This window comes from Globicephala melas, chromosome 16, assembly GCF_963455315.2.
Source record: "Globicephala melas chromosome 16, mGloMel1.2, whole genome shotgun sequence".
NCBI lineage: Eukaryota > Metazoa > Chordata > Mammalia > Artiodactyla > Delphinidae > Globicephala > Globicephala melas.
Genome location: NC_083329.1, coordinates 37,720,730 through 37,747,901, shown reverse-complemented (window position 1 = coordinate 37,747,901; position 27,172 = coordinate 37,720,730). Strand labels below are relative to the sequence as shown.

At 36.5% G+C, this 27,172-nt stretch overlaps 1 protein-coding gene across 3 annotated transcripts in view; it reads right to left on the bottom strand.

Moving 5' to 3' along the window:
* Positions 1-1,688: 1,688 nt before the first annotated feature.
* ATAD1 (ATPase family AAA domain containing 1) overlaps positions 1,689-27,172 on the bottom strand; it is a 57,792-nt gene continuing 32,308 nt past the window's right edge. For all 3 annotated transcript variants that reach the window (XM_060285870.1, XM_030864987.2, XM_060285869.2), the window contains exons 7-10: positions 18,439-18,528; positions 15,340-15,390; positions 7,063-7,196; positions 1,689-5,278 (exon numbers count right to left, since the gene is read on the bottom strand). In XM_060285870.1, coding sequence (XP_060141853.1) covers positions 5,158-5,278; positions 7,063-7,196; positions 15,340-15,390; positions 18,439-18,528 — 396 coding nt within the window. In that variant the 3' untranslated portion in view covers positions 1,689-5,157. The remainder of the gene's footprint in view (positions 5,279-7,062; positions 7,197-15,339; positions 15,391-18,438; positions 18,529-27,172) is intronic.

Below are 27,172 nucleotides of genomic sequence, written 5' to 3'. Positions count from 1 at the left end.
AGGACTTTATTTACTGGATGATATATTACCATTCCCTGTTTGAGTATCTTGGTCGTTCTTAGAATTTCTGGAAGCTATGTATCTTCAAGACAGTGAGGCATACTCCACTGTGTTCTATTCTCAGCTCCAAATCTTGCATGTCGGTAATTATTTCAATGTTTGGCTCTAGTTTTAAAACTGAGCTGTCATGATTCACAAACCTGTGTCCTTGATGCATTCCACAGCAGCACTAACATTCATGGAAACTGTATCTCAAAGCAAACAAGCTTTTATCTAAAATTGTTCCCAAGCAGATTTATAACAGTAAATATTAGCCAATCACAAAAATATACTCCCAGTTCAGTGTTTTGGTAATGAGACCCTTATGCGGTGTTAGTATTAACAGTGTAAAATTCACACCAGTGTTAACGAAGGAGGTTTTATTTTTACTCACATGCTAAATGGTTTTTTTTAGGTTTGATCTCATTTGCTTTTGGCATCTGTGCTATGCAGGCATACCTTGGAGATATTGTGGGTTTGGTTCCAGACCACTGCAATAAAGCAAATCTCTCAGTAGAGCAAGTCACACCAATTTTTTGGTTTCCCAGTACACATAGAAGTTATGTTTACACTGTAGTGTAGTCTATTGAGTATACAACAGCATTATGTCTAAAAAAACAATGTACATACCTTAAAAAATACTTTGTTGCTAAAAATGGTAACCATCATCTGACAATGCAGGGTTGCCACAAACCTTCAATTTGTTTAAAAAAAAAAAAAAAAAGCACTATTTGTGAAGCACAATAAAACAATGTGTATACCCTTACATCTTTTCCTCAATACAATTTCATGAACATGATGACCTGGACAGTTTGCGGTACGCGGACCTCTCACTGTTGAGGCCTCTCCCATTGCGGAGCACAGGCTCCAGACGCGCAGGCTCAGCGGCCATGGCTCACGGGCCTAGCCGCTCCGTGGCATGTGGGATCTTCCCGGACCAGGGCACGAACCCGTGTCCCCTGCATCAGCAGGCAGACTCTCAACCACTGCGCCACCAGGGAAGCCCTAGAGCTGTAACTTTTGACAACATGGATGGACTGAGAGATTGTCATATTAAGTGAAGTCAGACAGAGAAAGACAAATATATCACTTCTTTGTAGCATCTAAAAAACAAATGATACAAATGAACTTATTTACGAAACAGAAACACGTACAGACAGAGAAAACAAACTTACAGTTACCAAAGGGGAAAGGGTGGGGGGAGGGATAAATCAGGAGTTTGAGATTAACATATACACACTATATATAAAATAGATAAACAAGAACCTACTGTAATGGAATATTACACAGCCATAAAAAGAAACGAAATTGAGTTATTTGTAGTGAGGTGGATGGACCTAGAGTCTGTCATACAGAGTGAAATAAGTCAGAAAGAGAAAAATAAATACCGTACGCTAACACATATATATGGAATCTAAAAAACAAATTAAAAAAAGGTTATGAAGAACCTAGGGGCAGGACAGGAATAAAGACACAGATGTAGAGAATGGACTTGAGGACACAGGGAGGGGGAAGGGTAACATGGGACAAAGTGAGAGAGTGCATGGACTTATACACTACCAAATGTAAAATAGATAGCTAATGGGAAGCAGCCGCATAGCACAGGGAGATCAGCTCGGTGTTTTGTGACCACCTAGAGGGGTGGGATAGGGAGGGTGGGAGGGAGACGCAAGAGGGAGGAGATATGGGGATATATGTATATGTATAGCTGATTTACTTTGTTATAAAGCAGAAACTGACACACCACTGTAAAGCAATTACACTCCAATAAAGATGTTAAAAAAAAAGAACCTACTGTATAGCACAGGGAACTATATTCAAAATCTTATAATAACCTATAATGGAAAAGAATCTGAAAAAGATTTTATATATATATAAAATACATAAATATATAAAAAAGATTTATATATATTTATATATACACACACATATCTGAGTCACTTTGCTGTTCACCTGAAACTAACAGAACATTGCAAATCAACTATACTTCAATTAAAAAAAGAGAGAGAGAGAGCGCGAGCTGTAACTTCTGAGACGATTAGGGAACTCTATCTTTGATAACTAAATTTATAACAATTTCAGTAATGAAGGCTCTCTAAATATTCTGTCAGCTCTAAATGGAATGATTCTATGGCTTTATTTGAGGCTTCCAGTTGGTGCTGGGATTTTAGCCATGCAGGATATATGCTTAGCATATCAGAATTCTATTCAATATTCTGACCTTAAGAGAAGCTAAAAAGAGAATTATAAAATAGACATCATCGAATTCATTTCCTTTTTCCAGAAGAAGCTGTAACCTCTGTCCACAAATAAAACAATTCTAGTTTAAAAAAGAAAAATTCCTACCAACGGAATTCCTACCATTTTTATTCAGGCACACTCAAAGCTTGAGACATCCTCGACTCCAAACCTTCAAGTTATAGCTACTAAGTAATATTAGATTATTGTGGTCATACAGAATATTTAGATTACTCCAATCCAGCTATTGATAACATGGTGAGTTCTGCATCACCCTGCAGATGCAGGGTTGAATGAGAAAGGAGATAAATGGAAAGGGGATACTGAATTGATTCAAATATTGAGTTTCTAAACTCTATTTTAAAAAGGCCAAGGAATAGTTTGAAACACATCAGACTTACCAGATGTCTTCCAACAATGAGGCTTTTAGAGAAACATCACAGGTGATCATTTCATCTCAATCCCTAGAGTAGAGATCTAGGGATCATGGAAATAGTTTAAGCATGGAGAATACTTAAAAATTGAGCCTGGTCAAACAGATGTGTACAACAGTGTGTAAAAGCGATAAAATAATGTGATAGCAAACATCTGAACAGTACTATGGAAGGCACTATGCTACGTGCCTTACATACATCATCTCATTACACACCCTATAAGATGAGTGCCACTGTCACTCCATTTTATAAATGAGGAACTGAGTCTCATTAAGTTACGTGTCTAGTCCACGTATACACAGTTAATTAATAGGGAGCCTGGATTTAAACTCAGGCAGTCTAACTCTAGATCCAGTACTTTTAACTGTTAGCCAAAATGAAATACCTTAGAACCTAGAATCCAATGCATGCCAAAAGCTTACATCAAACATGTCTACAGCGAAGGATATATAACACTAAATGTTCCTTAAAATCATAAAGTTTCCTCAATTACTTTAAGATATTAAGATGCCTAGATGAGTCATGTGTTGTTGGCTTTCGTTTATTTCTCTAACTTCATTTGATGATTCAAACTATGATAAATTTAACTACTACTACTGGATATTCTGAATTTAAAAGAAGATAAAAAGAAAGGACATGAAGAGAGATATGTCACTCCTATTTTTGATCAGTATTACCATCAGATTAAAATTAAATGACTACTGAAGTTCATGCTAAAACAAAATAATGGTTATATACTAGAATGTATGCTATAAAAGTTACACAGCAAATGAAAACAGTCCAAGGGCAAGTTTTATAAACCAAAACAACCCCAGAAAATTTTACATAACTGAAGAAGACAAAGGAGTAAGTAGAGAAAACTCAATTAAGAGGGACCTCTTTATTACATATTTATAAAATAATAGTATAATATAGTTATTAAAAATGGAGATGAAGTATTTTATTTTTGGTATCTTATGTTTTGCATTCAATTTTTCAATTATCTTCACAATTTTTCAAAACTTGAACCTCTACCCCACCCACCATTCAAAGAACAAATGAAGAACAAACTATCCAATGGGTTCTGGTGAGAGACTTAATAGCAAAGAAATTAATCCAGTAGCTCATGAATTAAGATTGAGAATTTTCAAAGAAATACAATAAAAACAAAAATTCAGAAGGTACCTCAAGATCATATTGTGCCATTTTCCTCATGCTGTGTGTTTAAGTGCCTATAACAGAATTCTGGTTAATGAAATTTTGGACAAAAAAAGTGTCATATTTTGTGCACACAGCATCAAATGACTACAGATACAATATGGGGATTCTGCTGTGCATATCTGTACTAAGTAGGGCATAATTTATAATGTGCGAAGAAAAAAAATTTAAATTACAAAATGGGTATTTTTAGCACATTTAGTAACAGCTAGTTGTTTTAAACTATCATTTCATTTTTGATGACCAAATTATATGTGACCATAATTAAAGAACATATAATTTTAAAATACTACTAATAAACCATGGTTACAACAGAACTGTTACATTAAATGAAGAAAGGAAAGTCACATACATGTACTGAATGGCACTGAGGTTTTTCAAAGCCATTCTTTTGAAAGGCTTTCAGTCCACCTTCACATGTATCAGTTAAAAAAATGTCTCTACTCAGTGTGCTTGCAGAAGGAGATGAAGTCAGTTCTGATCACCCAAGTGGCTGACAAGCACTCAGTGCCGATCACTGAGCAAGTCTTTTGTCTCACTACCCTGACAACCATAACTGAGCCACATCTAAGTCTCTGATGCGGCAACTCCAACTATTCAACTGCACAGAAACACCTCAGAAACACAAAAAAACACAAACAACAACTGAAACAAGTGACAACTAGAAATGGCTGAATCACTGTACCTTTTAGACACAACCATTAACCTTAGTTTTGTGATATGCTATTTGGTACTTTTTGATTCAGTAGTTGGAGTAAAAAAAAGTTTCTGTATTCAAACCTATTTACAGAATGTCAATATAAAATGTGTGAATATATACATTTAATATACACACATGCACGCACGCACGCGTGCGCGCGCGCGCACACACACACACACACACACTCACATATCTAGAAACCAGCACTTAGCCATGTCCCCAATTCTCACTAATGACTCAGTAAATCATTTGTTACTTTAAGACCAGCTTAGATGCTATAAGGCTGTAACATATGGCTAAAGAGGTCAAACACAAGCACCCACACTCAGGCTAATTAAATTGTTCCTCCTCATGATTTTCCACAAGTAGTAATACCATTTATATAACAACTATATCTCAATAACTTAGAATTCAGAGTATAAAACCAGTGTCATGAACATATAACTCCCTCACTGTTTAAAGAACACTCCTCCTTCTGTTCTATTTCCACTAATGGTAAGAGGGCACACCAAACTGGATCACATTGAACTGTACAAATTATCTTTACTCTCAATCTAAACAAACGTGAGTTAAAACATTCTGAAATGCTGCATCCTTTGATTTCTTCATCTTTTCAATTGCCCGATGCAGGTCCTGTTGTTGCACAGGTCGAATTTCATCTTCATCATGGCTAAAATGCAAAAAAAAAAAACCCACCAAATATTCAAATAATTTTAGAATACATCTCCCTAAAATATTTTACCAAGACTAAAAAATGAAGTCTCTTACCCATCCAAGACCCCAAAGACAACCACAATTTACAGCTTCACGTGAATTCTTCCAAGGAATTAATCTATGCATATAAATGTCTTAAGAGATTTTTAAAAAGCACTTACCAGCAAGAGGTAGGAAGCTAAAATGGCTGGCTATAAACATTATAGCTTGGTAACTAAAATCAAATACTTCACACTAAGAATATAAAGGTGTGAAAGTTGATCTGAATGGATTATAATTCTAATCAAGGATTCAAAAGCTTTCCCATTAAAACTGGAATTAAAAAGTAGCAGTCTTATCATGCATGTGTTTAGCTTTTGATAAACAAAATAAAATTCATTCCTACTAAGAAAAACCAACTACTCTAAGTCCTCCCCACTTCAATAAGGAGAAAAATATGATCCAATATATAATGTCTCCTTTGTAACTTATAGACACTCAGGAAAAATAATTCAGGGAAAAAGTTATGATAACCTAAGTCCATTACCCAGACTTTTTGCATTGAAATATAACATTTTCAGGGTTTTAAGGACAGCAGAAAAACAGAATTTTCATTAAAATAATTTATTTAAGTAAAATTTATTCATAGGGTTTTTTTTTCTCCTCTTAACATATACAAGAATAAAAATCTTCAGAAGATAGATTCTTGGCTACAGAGGTCAAAAGTATTCCCAATTTTAGTGCTAGAGTAGCTGGATTAATCTGGCAACAAATAAATGGAGTGACCCTCTCCACGAAGGGGCCCAAGGGTACACTAAAGATAGGCCCAGAACCAGTGCAGGCACAGCTCCAGGTTAACAGGGTAGCTTTCATGCAAACCTTTCTATACCAAGAGAAACCTTTTTTGGCAAAGCTTGCTAGGCAATACAATGTAATTAAACACATAAGTAAGACAGGCAAATCCAGATCACTTGGAATGAAAGCCTCAGGAGACGAAGAAGGGAGACTAAGAAACAATGGGGCAATTCTGTACAGGTACAGAATTCATTCGACACAATCCCCCAAAGTACACTGGTCTGCTAAGAGTCACGTTAGAAGGTTGGTATTTTGAACAGGGGCTTAGAAATGCAGGGTTATACTGGTTCAGGGCAAGTGGCCTTATGGGAAACACAGGATTTTGTTCATCAGAGCTGCATTATTCCATATTCCAGTTCACTAATACAACTGGTACAAGACTGGTTTCTCAAGCTCAAGATACTTTGAAACTGCTTTCAAGTTTGCTGTAGTGACAAATGACTTCTTTTTTAGTAAATACATTATTAACAAGTTGAAGTCTAGTCCACAGCAACGTCCCCATAAATGTGAAATTTCTGGAAGCAAGGCACTCATTTCCATAATGTAGAAATTTAAAATACAAAAGCAATCCAGGGACACCAGAGCAGCTGTTTTCCTGGTAGAGATGGGTAAGCTTAAGTTTGTCAGCTTTCTGTAACCCAGCTCATGGATTTCCAGTAGAAATTCAGCTTTTACTTCTTGCTCTTCATTTCAGATGCTTCCCAAAACCACCCTCCCTTGCAAATTCATTTCCAGAATTCTCCTTCAGAAAAAAGGCAATAAATAACGTTAGGGGAATTTTAAATTCCAATTTACCTTTTTATTCCATAAGCAGAGTTGGTATTATAAAGCAAAATAAAAGGAACTATCCCAAAAGCTCTAAAAGGGTTTGACAAATATTAAGAGATCAACTCTAAATACACATACCTTTCTTCTGATGTAGAATTAACATATTCCCTGACACAGAGGAGGGCAGCATCTCGACACATCTCCTTCAGGTCACTTCCTGAAAACCCATCAGTTTCCTGGGCAACTTCCAGCAGGTCCACATGCCTATCCACCTTAAACAAATATAAAATATGCTTTAAAAAAATGTAAAATATACTGCAAAAGATATATCCAAACACTCTTAGAATTAAAGAAAGTTAAGCATATTGGAACAGCATGGGAGGAGAATCAATAGATAGTATTTTCAGTCTCTAGAAGTTTTCTTTTTTTAACCATAAAAGCTTAAAATTTGAAATCTAATTTTCAGTAATTGTCATTATGACCAAAACATAAATAAGTCTTACTAGATATATCACAGAGTGATGGGGAAGAATAGGCATTCGAATATTGCTGGACTGACTTTGGTGCCTCTTAGGAAGGTCCCACTTTGACACTTCTTTATAATATAGTCAACATACTTGGCAAATAGCCTGGATCATTAAGTCCTGATACCTGATTTTTGTAATATTATGATATTACAAAAATCATATTCTACTAAAATATTCTAACCCTCATTTTAACTGTACTGCTTTGATATTCTACTACCTCAACACTAATTCAGCACCTATGGTTTTGCTCCCCAACCTAAGCTTATACAGTCAAGCCAATTAAGTGATCCTCCTGGGTACATACAGACTTGGGATAGTTAAAAGCTGCTATGTAGCTTAAGAAGAGAAAATGAGAAAGAAAGAAATTAATTATAGTAACTACCATGTATTAAATGATTCTTATATATCATTTGCTGTATTAAGTACTTTTCATGGAGTATTCTCATTTAATCCTGACAGGGAAGTATTCTCATTTTCGTTTACAGAAAATAGTAAAACCTGCAGAAGTTAAATAAGTTGCCCAAGGTCACACCATTGCCAGAGCCAGGGTTTGAACACAATGCAGTAAAGATCCAGCTGTATTTTTTCCCCCATATAGCTAACCGTTTGTCTTAACATTTATTTTCCCCAAGTTGACTGGAAATACCATCTTCATTTGTTACTAAATTCCCATTTGTCTTTATGGAAGACCCCGGTGTAACTCTACACAAGGACAAGAGACTTGGAGGTAAGACAACATGGGATCTACTGTTAACTCTGCAACTGTGACCTCACATGACAGTGTTCTCAGTCCTAAATGTGGAGATTAAATAAAGAGAAATCACATATTCTTTGATAAAAAGAAAACTGCACCCAGAAGGTAGGTGTGGAACAGGCAAGGAAAATGGTAAACTACATACAGATAAATCTAAGCTTTAATATATAAAAACAGTAATAATAATCATTTAATTTGGGGTAAAGAACTAAGTAGCACTAAAAGAGAATGTGTAACTTCCAAATGACTAGAGGAAGAGGGAAAAAGGAATGAAGAACACAAGAGCAACACTAAAGAACGAAGGACCGGTGGGGAGGTAGGGGAACTGGAGGGGGAAAGGGGAAGGTGTGGGCAGGGGGTGGGTGGGGGGAGTCCAGGGAGGGAAAAAAAAGCATAATACATGGAAAGCACTAAAATAAAAAAGAACAAATGCAAATTTATCAGTAATCACCACAAACACAAACAGAAATCATTACATAATGATAAAAAATAATTCACCAGAAAAATATAACAAATGGACAAACCCACAACAATACTGGGAGATTTGTAACAAAAATACTGGGGATATAAGACGATAAGTTCCTAGGGCTAGTTATAGTTAGAATCTGTGATCTAATGTACAAACATAAAAGCTGACCAACTGATTACAGGCATTCTGTATAATCTGGTATCAGTCCTTTGTTGGTTATAGGGTTGCAAATGTTTTCCCTGTGACGTGTTCTTGCACTTTGTTCACTGTATCTTGTCATATTTCAAGAAGCCTTAAGTCTGATTACAGTCAGACTTTTCTATTCTCTTTGTAAACTTTTTTGTGTGCCTCAGAAACTCACTTTCTCTATAGTTTGTAACAGTGAAAGAGAAAAAATAACCTACACTTGTACCTGTATTATGTATCTATCCACACACATTTATGGAACTGATACACACAACGAACTTCAGGATAGTGCTGAGAGTTCTCCACAGCAGGATACCAATGATGGTGTGGGGTGAGGGAGCGGGGGAGGGGTCGACATGAAGCAAAATATATTAAGATCAGGCTTCCCTGGTGGCGCAGTGGTTGAGAGTCCGCCTGCCGATGCAGGGGACACGGGTTCGTGCCCCGGTCCGGGAAGATCCCACATGCCGCAGAGCGGCTGGGCCCATGAGCCATGGCCGCTGAGCCTGCGTGTCCGGAGCCTGTGCTCCGCAATGGGAGAGGCCACAACAGTGAGAGGCCCGCGTACCACAAAAAAAATATATATATTAAGATCACCTTTTAAATCCAGGTGCTAGATTTAAAGTTATTTGTGTGTATGTCTAAAATAAAAGACCTTCCAAATTATTCTCCGAGATGTTAAAAATTAGTCCTCCTCCCTCAAAAAATCAACGCCTCCACCCTATCCTTTGCCTTCTCCTTTGTTGGGCCACACTATGTTCTAATCACTCACAAATCTTGTGCATGACAGGGTGATAAAGTCACAAAGATGAACAAAACAAGTATAAGAAAAGAATAAACAGAAAATTCCAGTCATTGGGGGAGAAAGATTAGTAAACAGAGATAGCATTCCATAATGGTTAAGAGAAAGGCTCCATCACTACTTTGCTATGTAAACCTGGGTAACTCATTATATAACTTCTCTGGATTTCAGTATCCAGAGACGTGTAAAAGAGTATTAATATGTACTGCTTAGATGAATTGAGGATTAAATAAAACGATGTGTATCTTACCACAATGCTTGGCATACAGCAAGCACTCTTAAAGCAGCCCTTTTTATTTTAAGATAATGGCTCTAGATAAACCGTGAAGTAAGGAGAATTATTTTTATTAGGCAAGTATGAAGGCAATTCCCAAGTTAAAAAAAGGTTTTGAGTACTGGGAGCAAAATAGGAATAAATTAATGAACGTCCAAAATAGCTTGAAAGAATAGCACTTATTTGTGTGCGGTTATTCACTATATCTGCCATTGACTGTACACTGCATGATAATCAAAGCATTTTACATATATTATTTAATTTAAATTCTCAAACCGACTCTATGAGATTGTTGGCATTATCTCCGATTTCCAAGTGAGAAAATGAGGCACAGAGATGCTAACAATATTTGCTCAAGGTCACACAGTAGGAAATGGTCAAGCCAGAATGGGATCCTCAGGTCTGTCTCCTAAACCCATGCTTGTTAACTATTCCCGCTGTTACAGACAATATATAAACTCAGGTTAGTCTGTATAGGGAACAAAAACTATCCTTACTGCAGTGTCAGACATGATACTTGTATTAGATATAAATGTTATTAGTTCTAATTCTTTCATACTTAAAACGTTAAGCCCAAACCAGTATACTATCTTTTTTAAATGAGTGGGTTTTGTTAAGGATCTATCAATAAAGAATTGTGAAAGACTGAAAAACAGTATCATTTCAAAAGCTTCATTTTTTTTTTTTTTTTTTTTGCGGTATGTGGGCCTCTCACTGCTGTGGCCTCTCCCGTTGCGGAGCACAGGCCCCGGATGCGCAGGCTCAGTGGCCATGGCTCACGGGCCCAGCCGCTCCGCGGCATGTGGGATCTTCCCGGACCGGGGCACAAACTCGTGTCCCCTGCATCGGCAGGCGGACCCTCAACCACTGCGCCACCAGGGAAGCCCAAAAGCTTCATTCTTTTCTTCAGAGAAGAAAAAACTCAAAATATAAAAGTCTAGCCATCTGTTTGCATCAAAAACTCTAATTCTGCTCAGGAATGTATACGTATGATAATGCTCATCTTATTAAATAAATGTGTGCTACTGATTTGAGGCATCTTTTAACAAAATTACATTAATTTCTTTCATATTCCATTGAAGTAACAATATGCCTCCAGCATATAAATACCAGCTAGTAGGAAATGAGACATTTCCATGTCAGCAATTATCCAGAGCACTCATATTCTGCATCATAAAACTGATTAGACACTAATTCTTTGTACTTTCATAAATAAGAAACAGAATGCTAAAAATTGTCTGTACTAATGACAAATGTAATTCTAAAAGAATTTCCAAAGATACTACTGTTAAAAAAAGCAGAACACTAAAATCAAAGTTTAAATTAGGCATAATGAGTAGAGTCTTAAATTTAAATGCTAAAATTTAATGGCCTGTGTAAAGTATGGCTATCATACGAGACAAAGAGCTTACATCTCATAATTTACATTCATCATCTATATATCAATGACCTATATCACCTATATTTACACTAGACCACATATATGGGGTTCAAAAATGTTAACTTCCAGCCACACTTCATTAAAAATTTTTTTAAATAACTGTATTAGTTACACTGAAGTCTCCACAAAATTGTTCACAACTACCTTGTAATGCCTGTTAAACTTCTAGCCACATCATAGCCATTCTAATTCAGAAGATCTTGTGAACTCATTTAATCCCCTTTGTTTTCTTCTCTGTTCATCAATGCCAATCCTTATCAAAGGTTGACCAATGGAGCCTGTTTTATCTAAACAGTACTACAACTACACAATGTCTTCTTGAAAGCAGTAAACAAATATTCAGTTAAAAGGCAAAATGTAATTTGTTGATTTCTCATTCATGGAGGACAAGAGTTCCTTACCCAGAATATATGAAAGGTTTTAGGAATTTCCCTGAAACTATACAAAACATTTCAAGTATATACGCAGTTTTTAAAGGAAAGATGACATAGCTTTATCTCTTTATTAAAGGGCTCTATGATCCCCAAAATGGTTAGTAACCAATGATCTAATCTCTGTAATTTGTTAGACACTTTAAACTTTAGTAAATAGCATATATGTTATTTTGATATATTGTAAAGAAATAAATGAACAGAACACCACTGAAAGATACAAGACTTGAACAACCAGAAAGACGTAAATGCTTCTGGAGAAAGAGTCAACATCAAAAATATCTTAATTCTCTTAAATTATGATCCACCAAAAACACTAGTGTTTGTTTTTTTCTTGAATAAGACAAATTAATTTAAAATTCATACAGAAAAAATAGCATACCAAGAAACTGTGGGCTGGGGGACACCAAGAGGTGTCTAGCCCTACCTGATGTTAAAACTTACAAGACCTTAATAATTAAGAGTGTGGTGGGGACTTCCTTGGTGGCGCAGTGGTTAAGAATCCACCTGCCAATGCAGGGGACACGGGTTTGTGCCCTGGTCCAGGAAGACCCCACATGCTGCAGAGCAACTAAGACCGTGAGCCACAACTACTGAGCCTGCGCTCTAGAGCCCACGAGCCATGACTACTGAGTCCACGTGCCACAACTACTGAAGCCTGAGCACCTAGAGCCCGTGCTCCACAACAAGAGAAGCCACTGCAAAGAGAAGCCTGCACACCACAACGAAGAGTAGCCCCCGCTCGCCGCAATGAAGACCCAACGCAGCCAAAAAAAGAAAAAAAAAAAGAGTGTGCTGCTGGTGAATAAACACAGAAAAGACCAATGACCTGAATTCAAAGTCCAGAAGCATAGCCAGTACACACGAGAATTTAGTATATGATAAAGGTGGCTTCTCTAATGAGGAAAGGATGGACTATTCCAAAAAATGGTGTTGGACAACTGGGTATCCATTTGGAAAAACAAAAGCAAAATTCAATTCATAGCACACATCATACATCTGGATAAATACCAATTATAGCAAAGATTTAAACGTAAACCATAAAACCATAATGGACATCCAGATATTATGTATCTCCTAATGAAAGAATATAATTCTACCCAAGAAGTAGTCCTCTCTCCAACTGAACCTAATCTCATCCAGTCTCTTGATCCAACTACCAATTTTAGAGGAATTACTGCTCCTTGTATAATCAGCAAAATTCAGACTATGGAAAAATTTGGACAAACCTAACGTGGTTTTTTCAACAAATAAATTGAAAGGGGAAGAGGGAAAGGACGAGAGACATGAAGGGAGACTCTATCGTCTATAGATTAAAAGATTTAAAATCTGAAATAATTGAAAATTACAAACTTTATATGGATCCTGAGTCAAACAAAAACATGGTTTTAAAAAAAAAAGACGTTTAGGAGACAACTGGAAATTTGAAGAGACTAGAAATTCAATGATAGTAACAAATTTATGTCATTTTTTGCTTAAGTATAACAATGGTAATGAGGTTAGGTTAAATAAAGAAAAGAATCCTTCCTTTTAGAGCTATAACTAAAATATTTACAGATGAGAAATGATGGGAAAACATGGGAGGTAAGGAAGTAGATAGGGTATGGATGAAGCAGAATTAGCCATGGGATGATGGTGATTCAAGGAAGCATGAAAACCACTGAAATATAAATATGCCTCACTACGGGAAGCTATTTGGTTTCTTAATTTAGATAGCAAGTTCAAATAGTGAGTTTACATATGAAATTTATGATAGTGAGGAATACCATGTTATTAAAATATACTTGGTTACAGAGTTTTGGAAAAACAAGTAGCAAGAGCTGGAGAATATGGAAACTTCCTTTACAAACATGGTAGTGGAAAAGGACTTTTAATTTAGATCAAAACTTAGAAGCCATAAAGGGGGGAAAAATCCAGTAAAATCAAGACAACCTAGGAAAAAATATTTTCAACTCATATAAACAAAGGGCAAATCTCCCTAATACATGAGAGTTCCTACAAATCTACAAGAAAAAAAAACATTCTAATAGAAAAATAGGCAGAGAATATGAACAGGTATTTCACACACACACACACACACACACACACACACACAAATTCTAGAGGCTCTTAAACATATACTGCTCATTTCATCCCTCAATGTAAATTAAAACTATAATGAGATACCATTTTCTACCTATCATGTTGGCACAAAGTTTCATAACATTCTGTTGGCAAGGCTATAGGGCAACAGGCACTCTAACATTGCTGATATAAGAGTAAACTGGGGGACTTCCCTGGTGGTGCAGTGGTTAAGAATCCACCTGCCAATGTAGGGTTCAATCCCTGGTCCAGGAAGATCCTACATGCCTGTGCGGCTCAACTGTTGACCCTGCGCTCTAGAGCCTGCGAGCCACTACTGAGCCTGCGTGCCACAACTACTGAAGCCCGCGCACCTAGAGCCCGTGCTCCGCAACAAGAGAAGCCACTGCAAAGAGAAACCCATGCAACGCAACGAAGAGTAGCCCCCACTTGCCGCAACTAGAGAAAGCCTGTGCGCAGCAACGAAGACTCACGCAGCCAAAAATAAAAATAAAATAAATTTTTTTAAAAAAAGAGTAAATTGGCATGAAGAATTTGGCAACTACTACCAAAATTATAAATATCATACCCTTTGATCTAGCAATTTTTCTTCTGGAAAATTCACCCTACTAATATTCCTGGCACAAGTGTGAAATGACGTATGTACAAGGTTATTCAATGCAGCATTTTTATAGTAGTGAAAGACTGGAATCAACCCAAATGTCCTTCAATGTGGCACTGATTAAATAAATTATGATATATCCATATAATGGAATCCTATGCAGTGCAAAAGAAAAGAAAAAAGAGAGAGAGAACAGAACGAGGAAACCATATGCTAATATGGAATCTCAAAAATAAGAAAAAAGAGCAACAGAGAACACTGGATATGGTTTATTCATATGGCTTATGTAGAAAAGGGGAGAGGAGTAACGTTACATTCTAATTTGCTTGTATAGGAATAACACTACCTGAAAAGATACAGAAGAAATATAAGGGAGATATGAGACTTTTCCCTGTATACCATTTAATATATATATTTTAATTTCTGAAACGTGACTATACCACCTATTTTTAAAATACAAACGATTGAGGATTTTGATTATCATACCTTCTTAATTCTAAATTCCAACTTCAAAAACTATTGCAATTAAATAAAACCCAAAACCTCCCCATACTTCTCTGCAAAAACAAATGTATCTTATATAACAGGAAACCAGTCTGAAAAATATCAAAGAGGATTTTAATCTGTAGATATGAAAACACATGGCTTTTTAAAAAGCAAATTACCTTTAATTAGTTCAAATATGCCATAATAATTGAGTTGTATGAGCAGCCAAGAGTTTACAGTAATTTACAAGTTGAAAGCTACATTATTCCCAGGTTCTTTTTTCATTTCTGTCTAAAATGATTTTATGAACATAAATATTTTTATATTTATAGGATGGGGAAAAAATGTAATTTTCTACTTACATTTTCATTTTTCAAGATGAGTTTCAGGATTGCTTCTCTTTGTTTTAGAGCCTAAAAGCAGGATAATTTCCAGTTAGCATTTTTTAAAAAAAGGATCAACTAATTTTCCTAATATTTCTTCCTTTCCTTGTAAACTACCTGACAATACCTATAAGAAATGACAGAAACTCTGACAGGTCATGGAAACTTTTGACTAAAGCAAGGTCTAGATTCTAGACTCTAGATTAATCATTTGTGGTTGTCTTACTGAACTGTATCTTCTTATTCTGAATCCCCAGTGCCTAGTACCATATCTGGAAAATAACATGCCCTTAAATGTTTCTTGAGTGAGTAAATGAATTCCTATGACTACCAATGTCTTTCCTCTACAGCTCTGCAAAGCTCCTTTTCGTAATTTAGGAAACTTCTGAAAACTCACTGCTGCCATAAAATTTTTTATCAGTAACTGGAAGAGATGGCAATAATAACTGCTTGGTTCTTCCATTTAGCATGTAACTTCCATGTCCACTAATTTATATTAGTGAATTTTATTTAGTGTTAATAGCATATTAGTTTATATGCTTGTATACTCCCCCTGCAGCGATGCTTCATATTACTAGAGAATAGAAGCTTTTATAGAATACCTTACATATACAGTAAATATGAATGCTTTTAAAGATTATTATGGCTGAACTCATCCCTATTCCCACAACCACTGAAAAAAACAGAGCCGGTTACAAAGAGTACCAAATTAAATGACCTGAAAAACAAAACCAAACTGCTGTTTCTGTAATTCAAATGTGTTAAGTATGAAGGTTAATTTGGTATGTTAGGCAATCACCAGCAGGTACTTTTTGTTAATAAGCATTTAACTTGGAAAGAAGTTTTAAGGTAAGGTTAAAGGTAAGGTAAGGTTAAAACACTTTGTTTTTCTTTTGTTGTTTTTTTGTTTTTTTTTTCGGTATGCGGGCCTCTCACTGTTGTGGCCTCTCCCGCTGCGGAGCACAGGCTCCGGACGCGCAGGCTCAGCAGCCATGGCTCACGGGCCCAGCCACTCCGCAGCATGTGGGATCTTCCCGGACCGGGGCACGAACCCGTATCCCCTGCATCGGCAGGCAGACTCTCAACCACTGCGCCACCAGGGAAGCCCCATACACTCTGTTATCATAGTTAAACAGTAAGAAAAAAAATTATCCTATAAACTGCATCTGTGTGTTCACTAAAAACAGAATGAAGAGGGGGATTATAAAAATCCCAGTTTCTACATTACAGGTATGCAAATTTATGACAAATTTGAAAAAATCTTTTACAACCTATTTTGAACTCATACAAAAATATATTAAATTTGCAACTTTAGTAAAGGCTACTTTCCATGCTGTTGTACCCTATGTTCTATTCTACTGTACATCAAAACCCTTTGTTTGCTCTTAGACTATAAGCAGAGATTCTATCAATATAATCTTTACCTTCAGAACCACTGAGGTGAACTGATTATCTCTAAAAATATTCTGATGTCTTGGTAACAAAATAAGATCAAATACCTTGTGTGAAGCATACAAAGTTTATCTAATCCTTCAGCAGTCAGCCTTTCCAGCCTCATCCCCACCTACTTTCCTTGATGCCCCCTAAGTGAACTATCCCCAGAAGTCACCATTAAATATGTGCTTCCACACCTCCTTGCCTTTCTTTATTCTGGTAGAAAAGCATTTCTCTGCTTCACTTGACTGTCAAATTGCTACCATCTTTCATCCTTCAAGGTCCAGCTCGATTCTGTAGGTTTCACTAACTCCTCGGACAGAATTATGTTTTCATCATCATCTCAGGTCCTCACAGTTCTTTAAGCATACTTTTGTAAAGTACACTTTTTTTTTTTTTTTGGTCACGTGCCACGCAGGATATCTTAGTTCCCCAACCAGGGATCGAACCCACGCCCCCTGCAATGGAAGCATGGAGTCTTAACCACTGGACCGCCAGGGAAGTCCCCACTTTACATTATTTATTTTTGTGTCCGGCTCCCCTGCAATACAGAGTTCTTTTAGGACGGGGCCACGTTCTATTCACCAGAGCCTGGCAGGTGTCTGACACATATTAATGCTCAATAAATATTAGTCATACTAAGTACATTTTCTAGTCTCCTATATCACATTAAAAAATCTCTGCACCGAACCATCAGGGAGATTTTCTAACAGACTGCCTAAGTAAATGTATATATACCCTCAGAGGAATCAGAGGCTGCAGCTGCAGCAAAGAGCCAGCCAGAGTAACTGTGCAGAGGCCACAGCCACCAATTTCAGGAAACCATGTTTACTGCTACAAACTGTTAAGCTGAAGAATATAAAATGGGGCAAATATTTTTAGGCCAGAGATTTTAATTTTGAAAGAAGTGACAGTGTAAGTTCTTCTACATAGCAATATACGTGACATGCTGATTGTATGGTGCACATAGTCTATTACTAACCCTGTTTGTTTTTTTCTCCTTTAATCTAAAAGCAGACAAAAATCAGGATTTAGGGATTTTGTGCAAAAAAGTATCAAGTTTTAATCCTCTATTTGAGGGTACTTTTAAGTAGCAAAAAAGAATGCTAGAAGAAGATACTTACTACCAGTTCAACACCACCCTCACATTTGCATTCTTGTGTTAAAGTGTAATATCATAGCTACTAGTTAATCATTAATCCTGCCACAGGAAAGCACTGCCGATAATTAATCAAATAAATACCAGGTGTTCTTCCTGTCAGGCCTTCAGAATGGTTCTTTAACCCTAAAACCCTAATTTCATCCTATCCTAAACCAAAACTATAATTTACATTTTCTTATGTATCTTCCATAGATAACTTTGCTGCATTCTAAAGAAAATCACTGAAGTGTCTAGACAAACTTGAGGTAATGAGATACTTTGAAGAGAAGCAAATAACACTGATCTTAGGAAAGAAAAATTTAAAAAGCAAGAAAAGGAGTGGAAAGGACGAAAGTAATTAGGGGGATTCTTGCCCTATTCCTTCCCTGCCTGTCATAAATAATAAGTCTTATTTTTTAATCATTCCCTTTGTGAAATCACAGATAAAGACATGTAAAAAAGCAAATATTTAACTGTTCATAATATCAATCAAATCCACCTACAGGCTGGTTGATATGAAATCTCGTAGGCATTCTTCTCATTATAGCTGAGTCAAGATCCTGAGGACGATTAGTAGCTCCCATCACTATGACCTAAATATATAAAGAAAACAAAGGTATTAAATATACCAGTAATACTCCTTTCAGGTTGTTATTACTAGGGTTTAGAAGATATAGAAAATTAAGTGGGGTTTAAACTAAATCTTCTATAGGAAATCTGATTGTAATCCAGTATTACTCAAATATTTATAGATATAAATCAGAGTTAATCCTGAATACATCAAATGATAGCAAAGCTGGTAAGCCTGATGCATTTCGCCAGACTTCTAGTAACTAAAATAATACATTATTCAGTTACCGAGGAATCATAAAAATTTTTTAAAAACTATTGTATTTTGCAAAATATGGTTACTCAGTGGCTACATGCTGAATAACTTAAAGCTATTTATGTTACAGCTTGGGAGTATATATGAGGGGACTACTTCAAGTCCTTTAATAATATTAAGGAGAGAATCATTTCCCCTACCAGAATCTGAGGATTCTGGTAATAGTAATAGATATCATCTATTTTTTCCTCTGGATTTCACATCATCATTTCATGGCACTATCAGCACTGCAGGTGACATCTTTTCAGTGCTAATAAAACCTCAAGCAATCCAATTTTAAACAAGGGCAACAGAATAAAAGCAAACATCAAAATGCTGGGTAGAATATTAAAAAAAAAAAAAAAAGAAAAAAAATTGCTGGCGGCCCCGCCAGCCTCTGGGTCTATGCCACTTATTTATAAAGAACGTAGAGACGAAAAATCAACACGAATAAAGACAAAGATATACAAAACTATTTAATTTCTGAACGGCTTCAATATTACCATTATTGTTGATATTTCTGTATAATATATAAGCACACATCTGTTATCCAAAATGAAATTTATTGGTATTCTAAGGAAAACTTTTATTTCAGCCTAAGAGGTCTTAGATTTCTGAAATAATCTGAAATCTAACTCCAGAACAACATGTTGAAAAATACACTAACTCTTATATTCTACTTCTTTATTTTTAGGCTATGCTGTGCAGCATGTGGGATCTTAGTTCCCAGATCAGGGATCGAACCCGTGCCCCCTGCATTGGGAGTGCAGCATCTTAACCACTGGACTGCCAGGGAAGTTCCTTATATTCTACTTCTACTCTTTACATTTAACATTACTCAACTGCCAAATTACTTTCAATTAACTGTGAGAGGTTGCCACCTAGAGGGAAAAAATATACATACAAATTTGAGAAATAGTTCCATAATATAATGCAATTTTGTATTTGGGTCAAGTGATCCTAAAGTCAAAATATTAATGCTCTTACCTGTTTTTCTTTACTGACTTTCTACAACTCTATAGAATTAATAAGGAAAATTTCTACCTAATGTAAAACAAAGTCTTTAAAAGGATCAAATGAATTAACTGTATAAGATAAAGGATGAATATAGTATATTTTGAGATAGAGTATTCATTAGATATTAAAAGAGAGTTCAAAGTGATATGGAAGCTTGTTGAAGACTGATCATATTATGTTGTAGAGAATCACAAAAAGCACTGTGGTTAAGTCAGCACCTGAAAAAAACTGAAAAAGGGGCTGTACTTTGAGAAACATTCTAGGTAAACAGCCTGAAACAAAACAAAAACCCATTATGAAACATGAAACACTAAAACTTAGGATCAAGATAAATCTAGCACAACATGGCCTAATGAATTTATTTGGGGTGGTAACAGATATTCACGATGAAAAAGCAAAGCAAGAGTGACTGACATCACTTAAAGAAGTAAATTTTAAGGAGTGATTTTAAGGGGCAAAGAAGATAACCTTTACACATATATTAACTCATTTAGTGCAAATAAGCTAAAATTAAAAATGGGAAGCAACAGTAATTTTTTAGTATTTATGCAGCAAAATTAATGTACCTTTTAGGTATTAGGTAAGACTTCTAAAAATCTTTAAAACAAAATATTAAGATAAATTTTTTTACCATTTCACATTTAAAACAATCAGATCTAAATATATGCCTCAAAAGCTGAACTATGTCAATGAATACCCTAAAAATAATGTTAGCTTTTACGTCTCAAGTCTCTCAAGATGAAGAATATATCATCGACTAACTTGGATTTCCAGCAGTAGTGACAGGTTTAATTGGGCCACTCAACTATTTTTGTTTCCTCTGTTGCAAGGAAACAAAGAAAGTAGGCTGGGGTACTGGGCTCCATCCAAAGTCACAGAATAGACAATTTTAGAGGAAAGCTAACTGGTTTCAATTAAAGAAGATGTCTAAAACTATTATTCAAATTAGTAACAGCCATTTTAACCCCCTCAACACACAAAAAAGTTAAAAGCAACATCTTTATTTTCTTCCTCAAAAGTATGTCATAATAGAACAGTAAATACTATTAGTATAATAAAGAATAATGGTTCTAAAAATTCAATTTGCTGTATCAGAACCACACTGTGGGGCTCTGGAAGAAGTGGCTCAGGAGTGTATTTCATCCAAATTATTTTATAATAAATATTATTATCATTATTTCCTTGGTTTTAAAACAATACTCTGATAAGATATAATAGTAACTATCAATATTTCTCTCTTACATGGGCTAACTATTCAATTCTCTGCATACTTCAAATACTATTGCTTAGGAGGATAATTAGTTTTTGGAAACCTGCAAACTAAACTCATTGAATAGATTTCTCAGAACCAATGATTAATATAAATTGTTTCTAGTAATTCACCAGAATTTATCTATGTTGTGCTTTCTTCTCTAATCATCGAACAAACACTAAAGGCAATTTTCCCTCAAAATGAAATTATACTTTCATAACGGTGATGTAGGACATGGGACTTAATTTTCTTCTTGAGAATCAGGTGTCTCAGCACTTTTGATTTATGGTAATGTGGCGGACAAAGGAGATCCTTAAACCCTCTGGCTACAAAACATGTAAAAATAATAAAATATTTTTAAAAACTCAAATTAATCAATAAATCTGCAAAAAAGTAAAGGAATTAAGCTGAATCTAGCAACAAAGCCTATACATGATGGAGATAAGCAAGGGTAGAAGTTGACCACATACCATATGGACACGTACAGATTTTAAAAAGTGGCGTGCGTGATGAGAGACCAACCTACATAAAGTTGGGACTCATGAGGTACTATGGCCTGAGAAAAGTGGTGAAATATTAGAAAACCTATTTGGCAGAGTCAAGCCTTGGTTCTTGGAAAGATATATAAACACACACACTAAATCTCTGAGATTTCATGGTTCATGGCCAGCTAACATGGATCTTGAACCTGAATTTACCTGTCTTTGGAAAAGAACACAGCAGAGACAAGTACAAAATCCTCTTAGAACAGCAAACCGTCAATGTAGATTCCAAAAATTCACACACAAAGTTCTACCAAATATGATTTTTCCCATGAAATCACAAAACACACAAGGAAATAACCATCTTAAACTCAAATGATAGAACAAGATGTACAAATACTTATATGCTAGAATTACTGAAGATGGACTATAAAATTAGTGTTAATACATTTAAAGGAATAAACAAGAAATAAAAAAGAAATCACATAGCAAATACTTATGTAGCAAATATATACCAGATACTGTTACAGGCACTTTACTCAGATTAAATCCTTAAAATCCTACAACAATTCTGAGGTGGATACAATTCTTCCCTTTTTATAGATATTACCCCCTCTATTCAGACACAGGGTGATTATATAATTTTGCCAAAGTTACAAAGCTAACTGATGCCAGGGCTCTGCTTTACTAATCCAACTGGCAAGAGACCACCAAAACTGATCTGGCAGACCTGAAGAAGAATTTCTAGAGCTGAAGAATATAATAACTGAACTAATAAGCTCAATGAAAATGCTACATAGCTGAAGGGATCCAAATGAAGCCAGAATTATCTAATTGGAAGAAGTAAAGAAATTACCCAGAATATAGCACAAAGAGATAGAAAATATGAGAGACGTTAAAAAACATGGAATATAAATAAGGTATGTCCAAATGGCTTTTGATAAAATCACAAGGAAAATGGAAAAGAAAAAACATTTGAAGAAATAATGGTTGAATTTTTTTTTTTGTGGCAGTGCTTGGGTCTTCATTGAGGTGCGCAGGCTTCTCATTGCGTTGGCTTCTCTTGTTGCAGAGCATGGACTCTAGGTGCGCAGGCTCAGTAGTTGTGGCGCATGGACCTAGCTGCTCTGTGACACGTGGGATCTTTCTGGACCAGGGCTCAAACCTGTGTACCCTGCATTGGCAGGCAGATACTTAAACACTGCGTCACCAGGGAAGTCCCTCTAACTATGTTTTCTTAAGAGGGGCAAAAACAGATTACAAAATAGAAAATACCTACTGAAGTTAAAACAATGAAAGAACATTATTAACCTTCCCAAAACTTTTCCATGAGAAAAGTTTTTATATACATGAGATATAAAATAGGTGATTCATGGAAGGGGGGGAACCCAAACAGAAAAATGGCTCTAGAAGTTCCATTTCCAGCAATATGGCAGAAAACCAAACATGCCAGAAAATTTTTTTAAATTTTCTTTTAAAATACATTATTGATCTGGCAAGAAAGTATGGAATATTCAGAGGTGAAGAACTAGGTGAAAATGGGAACTCAAAGATGTAAATTGAACAATATAGCTGGCTTTCTCTCTGGGGGAATACCAAGGGACCTTAATTTTGGTTTTCACAGCCTTTCAGCGGGAAGAGACAAAGCCTAGGACAGAAGACTGTCATGTATAAAATTGGAAAGGTGCATGTGACAGGAAGTGGTTAAGTATCAGCAACTCATGAAAATGAAAGTATAAAATTAAGTTAAATTTAAAAAATATATATATGTAAATAAGTTTGACTACTCAAAGTACGGAGAGGCCTGTACCAACTGGAAGCATCCTTTTGCTACATTAGTCAGAAATTAGCAAGCAAGGGAAATGTATTTAACCGCCTTACTTCCCTGATGTGTGACAACGTACTGTCAAGTTGTGTGGCACTGACAAAACTAAAATACACAGTTGATTCTCTTTCTAGCTTCTTTTAATCATTCCTTAGAACCTTACAGAAAAGGAAATTACAGTTTAGAACATCTGAGAGCTTGCAAGGAAAAACATGCAGCCCCACTTTAACTAAGAAAGGATGGACCTGGGTTGGAAACAAGATGTCAGAGTAAAAGAACTTGCACTCGCCTTCTCTCATGAAAACACCAAAATCACAACTAACTGCTGAACAACTATCAAGAAAAAAGACTTGAACCAATCAAAGAAGATATTCTACATCCAAAGACAAAGAAGAAGTCACAAAGAGAGCATAGGAGGGGTGCAATCGTATAATATATAATCAAATCCCATACCTGCTGGGTGGGTGACCCACAAACTAGAAAGTAATTATGTTGCAGAAGTTCTCCCACAGGAGTGAGAGTTCTGAGTCCCACGTCAGGCTGCCCAGACTGGGGGTCTGGAATCAGCAGGAGGAGCTCCCAGAGCATTTGGCTTTGAAGGCCAGTGGGGCTTGATTACAGGAACTCCACGCATGGAGGGCACACTCAAGGTCCTGTGTGTACCAGGACCCAGGGAAGAAGCAGTGACTTCACAGGAGCCTGGAGAAGACCTACGTGCTGGTCTTGGAGGGTCTCCTGGGGAGGCAGGGTGGCGGCTGTGGCTCACTGTGGGGACAAGGACACTGGTGGCAGAGGTACTAGGGAGTATTCATTGGCATGAGCTTTCCGGAAGTCTGCCATTTTGACATCAAGATGAGGCCCCACTGTAGGATCCAGTGCTGGAACGCCTCAGGCCAAACAACCAACAGGGCTGGAGCACAGCCCCACCCATCAGCAGACAGGCTGCCTAAAGTCTTCCTGAGACCACAGCCGCCTCTAAATGCACCCCGTGACACGGCCCTGCCCACCAGAGGGACACGACCCAGCTCCAATCTCCAGTGGGCAGGCACAAGTCCCTCCCACCAGGAAGCCTGCACAAGTCTCTAGACCAGCCTCATCCACCAGGGGACAGACACCAGAAGCAAGAGGAACTACAACACTGCAGCCTGCGGAATGGAGACCACAAACACAGAAAGTTAAGACAAAATGAGATGGCAGAGAAATATGTTCCAGATGAAGGAACAAGATAAAACCCCAGAAGAACAACTAAGTGAAGTGGAGATAGGCAATCTACCCGAAAAAGAATTCAGAGTAATGATAGTTAAGATGATCCATGATCTCGGGAAAAGAATGGAGGCACACACTGAAAAGATACAAGAAATGATTAACAAAGAGCTAGAAGATATAAAGAACAAAGAAACAGAGTTGAAGAATACAATAACCGAAATGAAAAATACACTAGAAAGAATCAACAGCAAAATAACTGAGGCAGAAGAACAGATAACTGACCTGGAAGACAGAATGGTGGAAATCACTGCTGTGGAACACAATAAGGAAAAAAGAATGAAAAGAAAGGAGGACAGCTTAAGAGACCAATGGAACAACATTAAACACACTAACATTCACATTACAGGGGTCCCAGAAGGAGGAAAGAGAGAAAGGGCCTGAGAAAATATTTGAATAGATCATAGCTGAAAAATTCCCTAACGTGGGACAGGAAACAGTCACTCAAGTCCAGGAAGCGCAGAGAGTCTCATGAAGAATAAACCCAAGGAGGAACATGACAAGACACATAGTAATAAAGTTGAAAAAATTAAAGACAAAGAAAATATTAAAAACAACAACAGGAAAAAACAAATAACATACAAGGGAATCCCCATAAGGTAATGAGCTGATTTTTCAGCAAAAACTCTGTAGACCAGAATGGAGTGGAGTGGCGTGATATATTTAAAGTGATGAAAGGAAAAAACCTACAACCAAGAATACTCTACCCAGCAAGACTCTCATTCGATTTGACAGAAAAATCAAAAGCTTTATGGACACTCAAAAGCTAAGAGAATTCAGCATCACCAAACCAGCTTTACAACAAATGCTAAAGGCCACAACTGGAAACAAGAAAATTATGAATGGAAGCTCACTGGTAAAGGCAAACATACAGTAAAGGTAGAAAGTCATCCACATGTGGATATGATATCAAAACCAGCAATTGTGAGGAGAGTACAAAAGCACGATACTGTAAATGCATTTGAACTTGAGACCAGCAACTTAAAGCAATCATTCATATATATATAGACTGGTATATCAGACCAGTATATCAAAACCTCATGGTAACTGCAAACCAAAAACCGACAATAGATATACATACAAAAAAAGAAAAAGGAATCCAAACACAACACTAAACATAGTCATCAAATCACAAGAGAACAAAAGAGGAAAAGAAAACTGCAAAAATAAATCCAAAACAATTAACCCAACGGCAATAAGAACATTCATATCAATAATTACCTTAAATGAAAACGTATTAAATGCTCCAACCAAAAGACATAGGCTGGCTGAACGGATACAAAACAAAGACCCACATATATACTGTCTACAAGAGACCCACTTCAGATTGAGGGACACATACAGACTAAAAGTGAGAGAATGGAAAAAGATATTCCATGCAAATTGAAATCAAAAGAAAGCCGGAGGGCTTCCCTGGTGGAGCAGTGGTTGAGAGTCTGCCTGCCAATGCAAGGGACACGGGTTCATGCCCCGGTCTGGGAGGATCCCACATGCCACGGAGCAGCTAGGCCTGTGAGCCATGGCCGCTGAGCCTGCGCGTCTGGAGCCTGTGCTCTGCAATGGGAGAGGCCACAACAGTGAGAGGGCCACATACCGCAAAAAAAAAGAAAAAAAAAAGAAAACTGGAGTAGTGATACTCATATCAGACAAAACAGACTTTAAAATAAAGACTGTTACAAGAGACAAGGAAGGACACTGCATAATGATCAAGGGATCAAACCAAGAAAAAGATATAATAATGGTAAATATATACGCAACCAACATAGGAGAACCTCAATATATATGGCAAATATTAAAAGCCAAGAAAGGAGAGAGTGACAGTAATACAATAATAGTCGGGGACTTTTAACATGCCACTTTACCAATGGACAAGATCATCCTAAAATGAAACTAAATAAGGAAGCAAAAGCTTTAAATGACACATTAAACAAGATGGACTTAAGTGATATTTATTTATAGGACATTCCATCCAGAAACAACAGAATACACTTTCTTCTGAAGTACTCATGGAACATTCTCAAGGATAGACCATATCTTGGGTCACAAACCAAGCCTTGGTAAATTTAAGAAAAGTGAAATCATATCAAGTATCTTTTCTGACCACAACGCTGTGAGACTAGATATCAATTACAGGAAAAAAAAACTGTAAAAAATACAAACACATGGAGGCTAAACAACATGCTACTAAATAACCAAGGAATCACTGAAGAAATCAGAGAGGAAATCAAAAAATACCTAGAAACAAATGACAATGAAAACACGAAGACCCAAAACCTATGGGATGCAGGAAAAGCAGTTCTAAGAGGGAAGTTTATAGCAATACAATCTTACCTCAAGAAACAAGAAAAATCTCATAAACAACCTAACCTTACACCTAAAGCAATTACAGAAAGAAGAACAAAAATACCCCCAAAGTAAGCAGAAGGAAAGAAATCATAAAGATCAGATCAGAAATAAATGAAAATGAAATGAAGGAAACATAGCAAAGATCAATAAAATTAAAAGCTGGTTCTTTGAGAAGATAAACGATAAA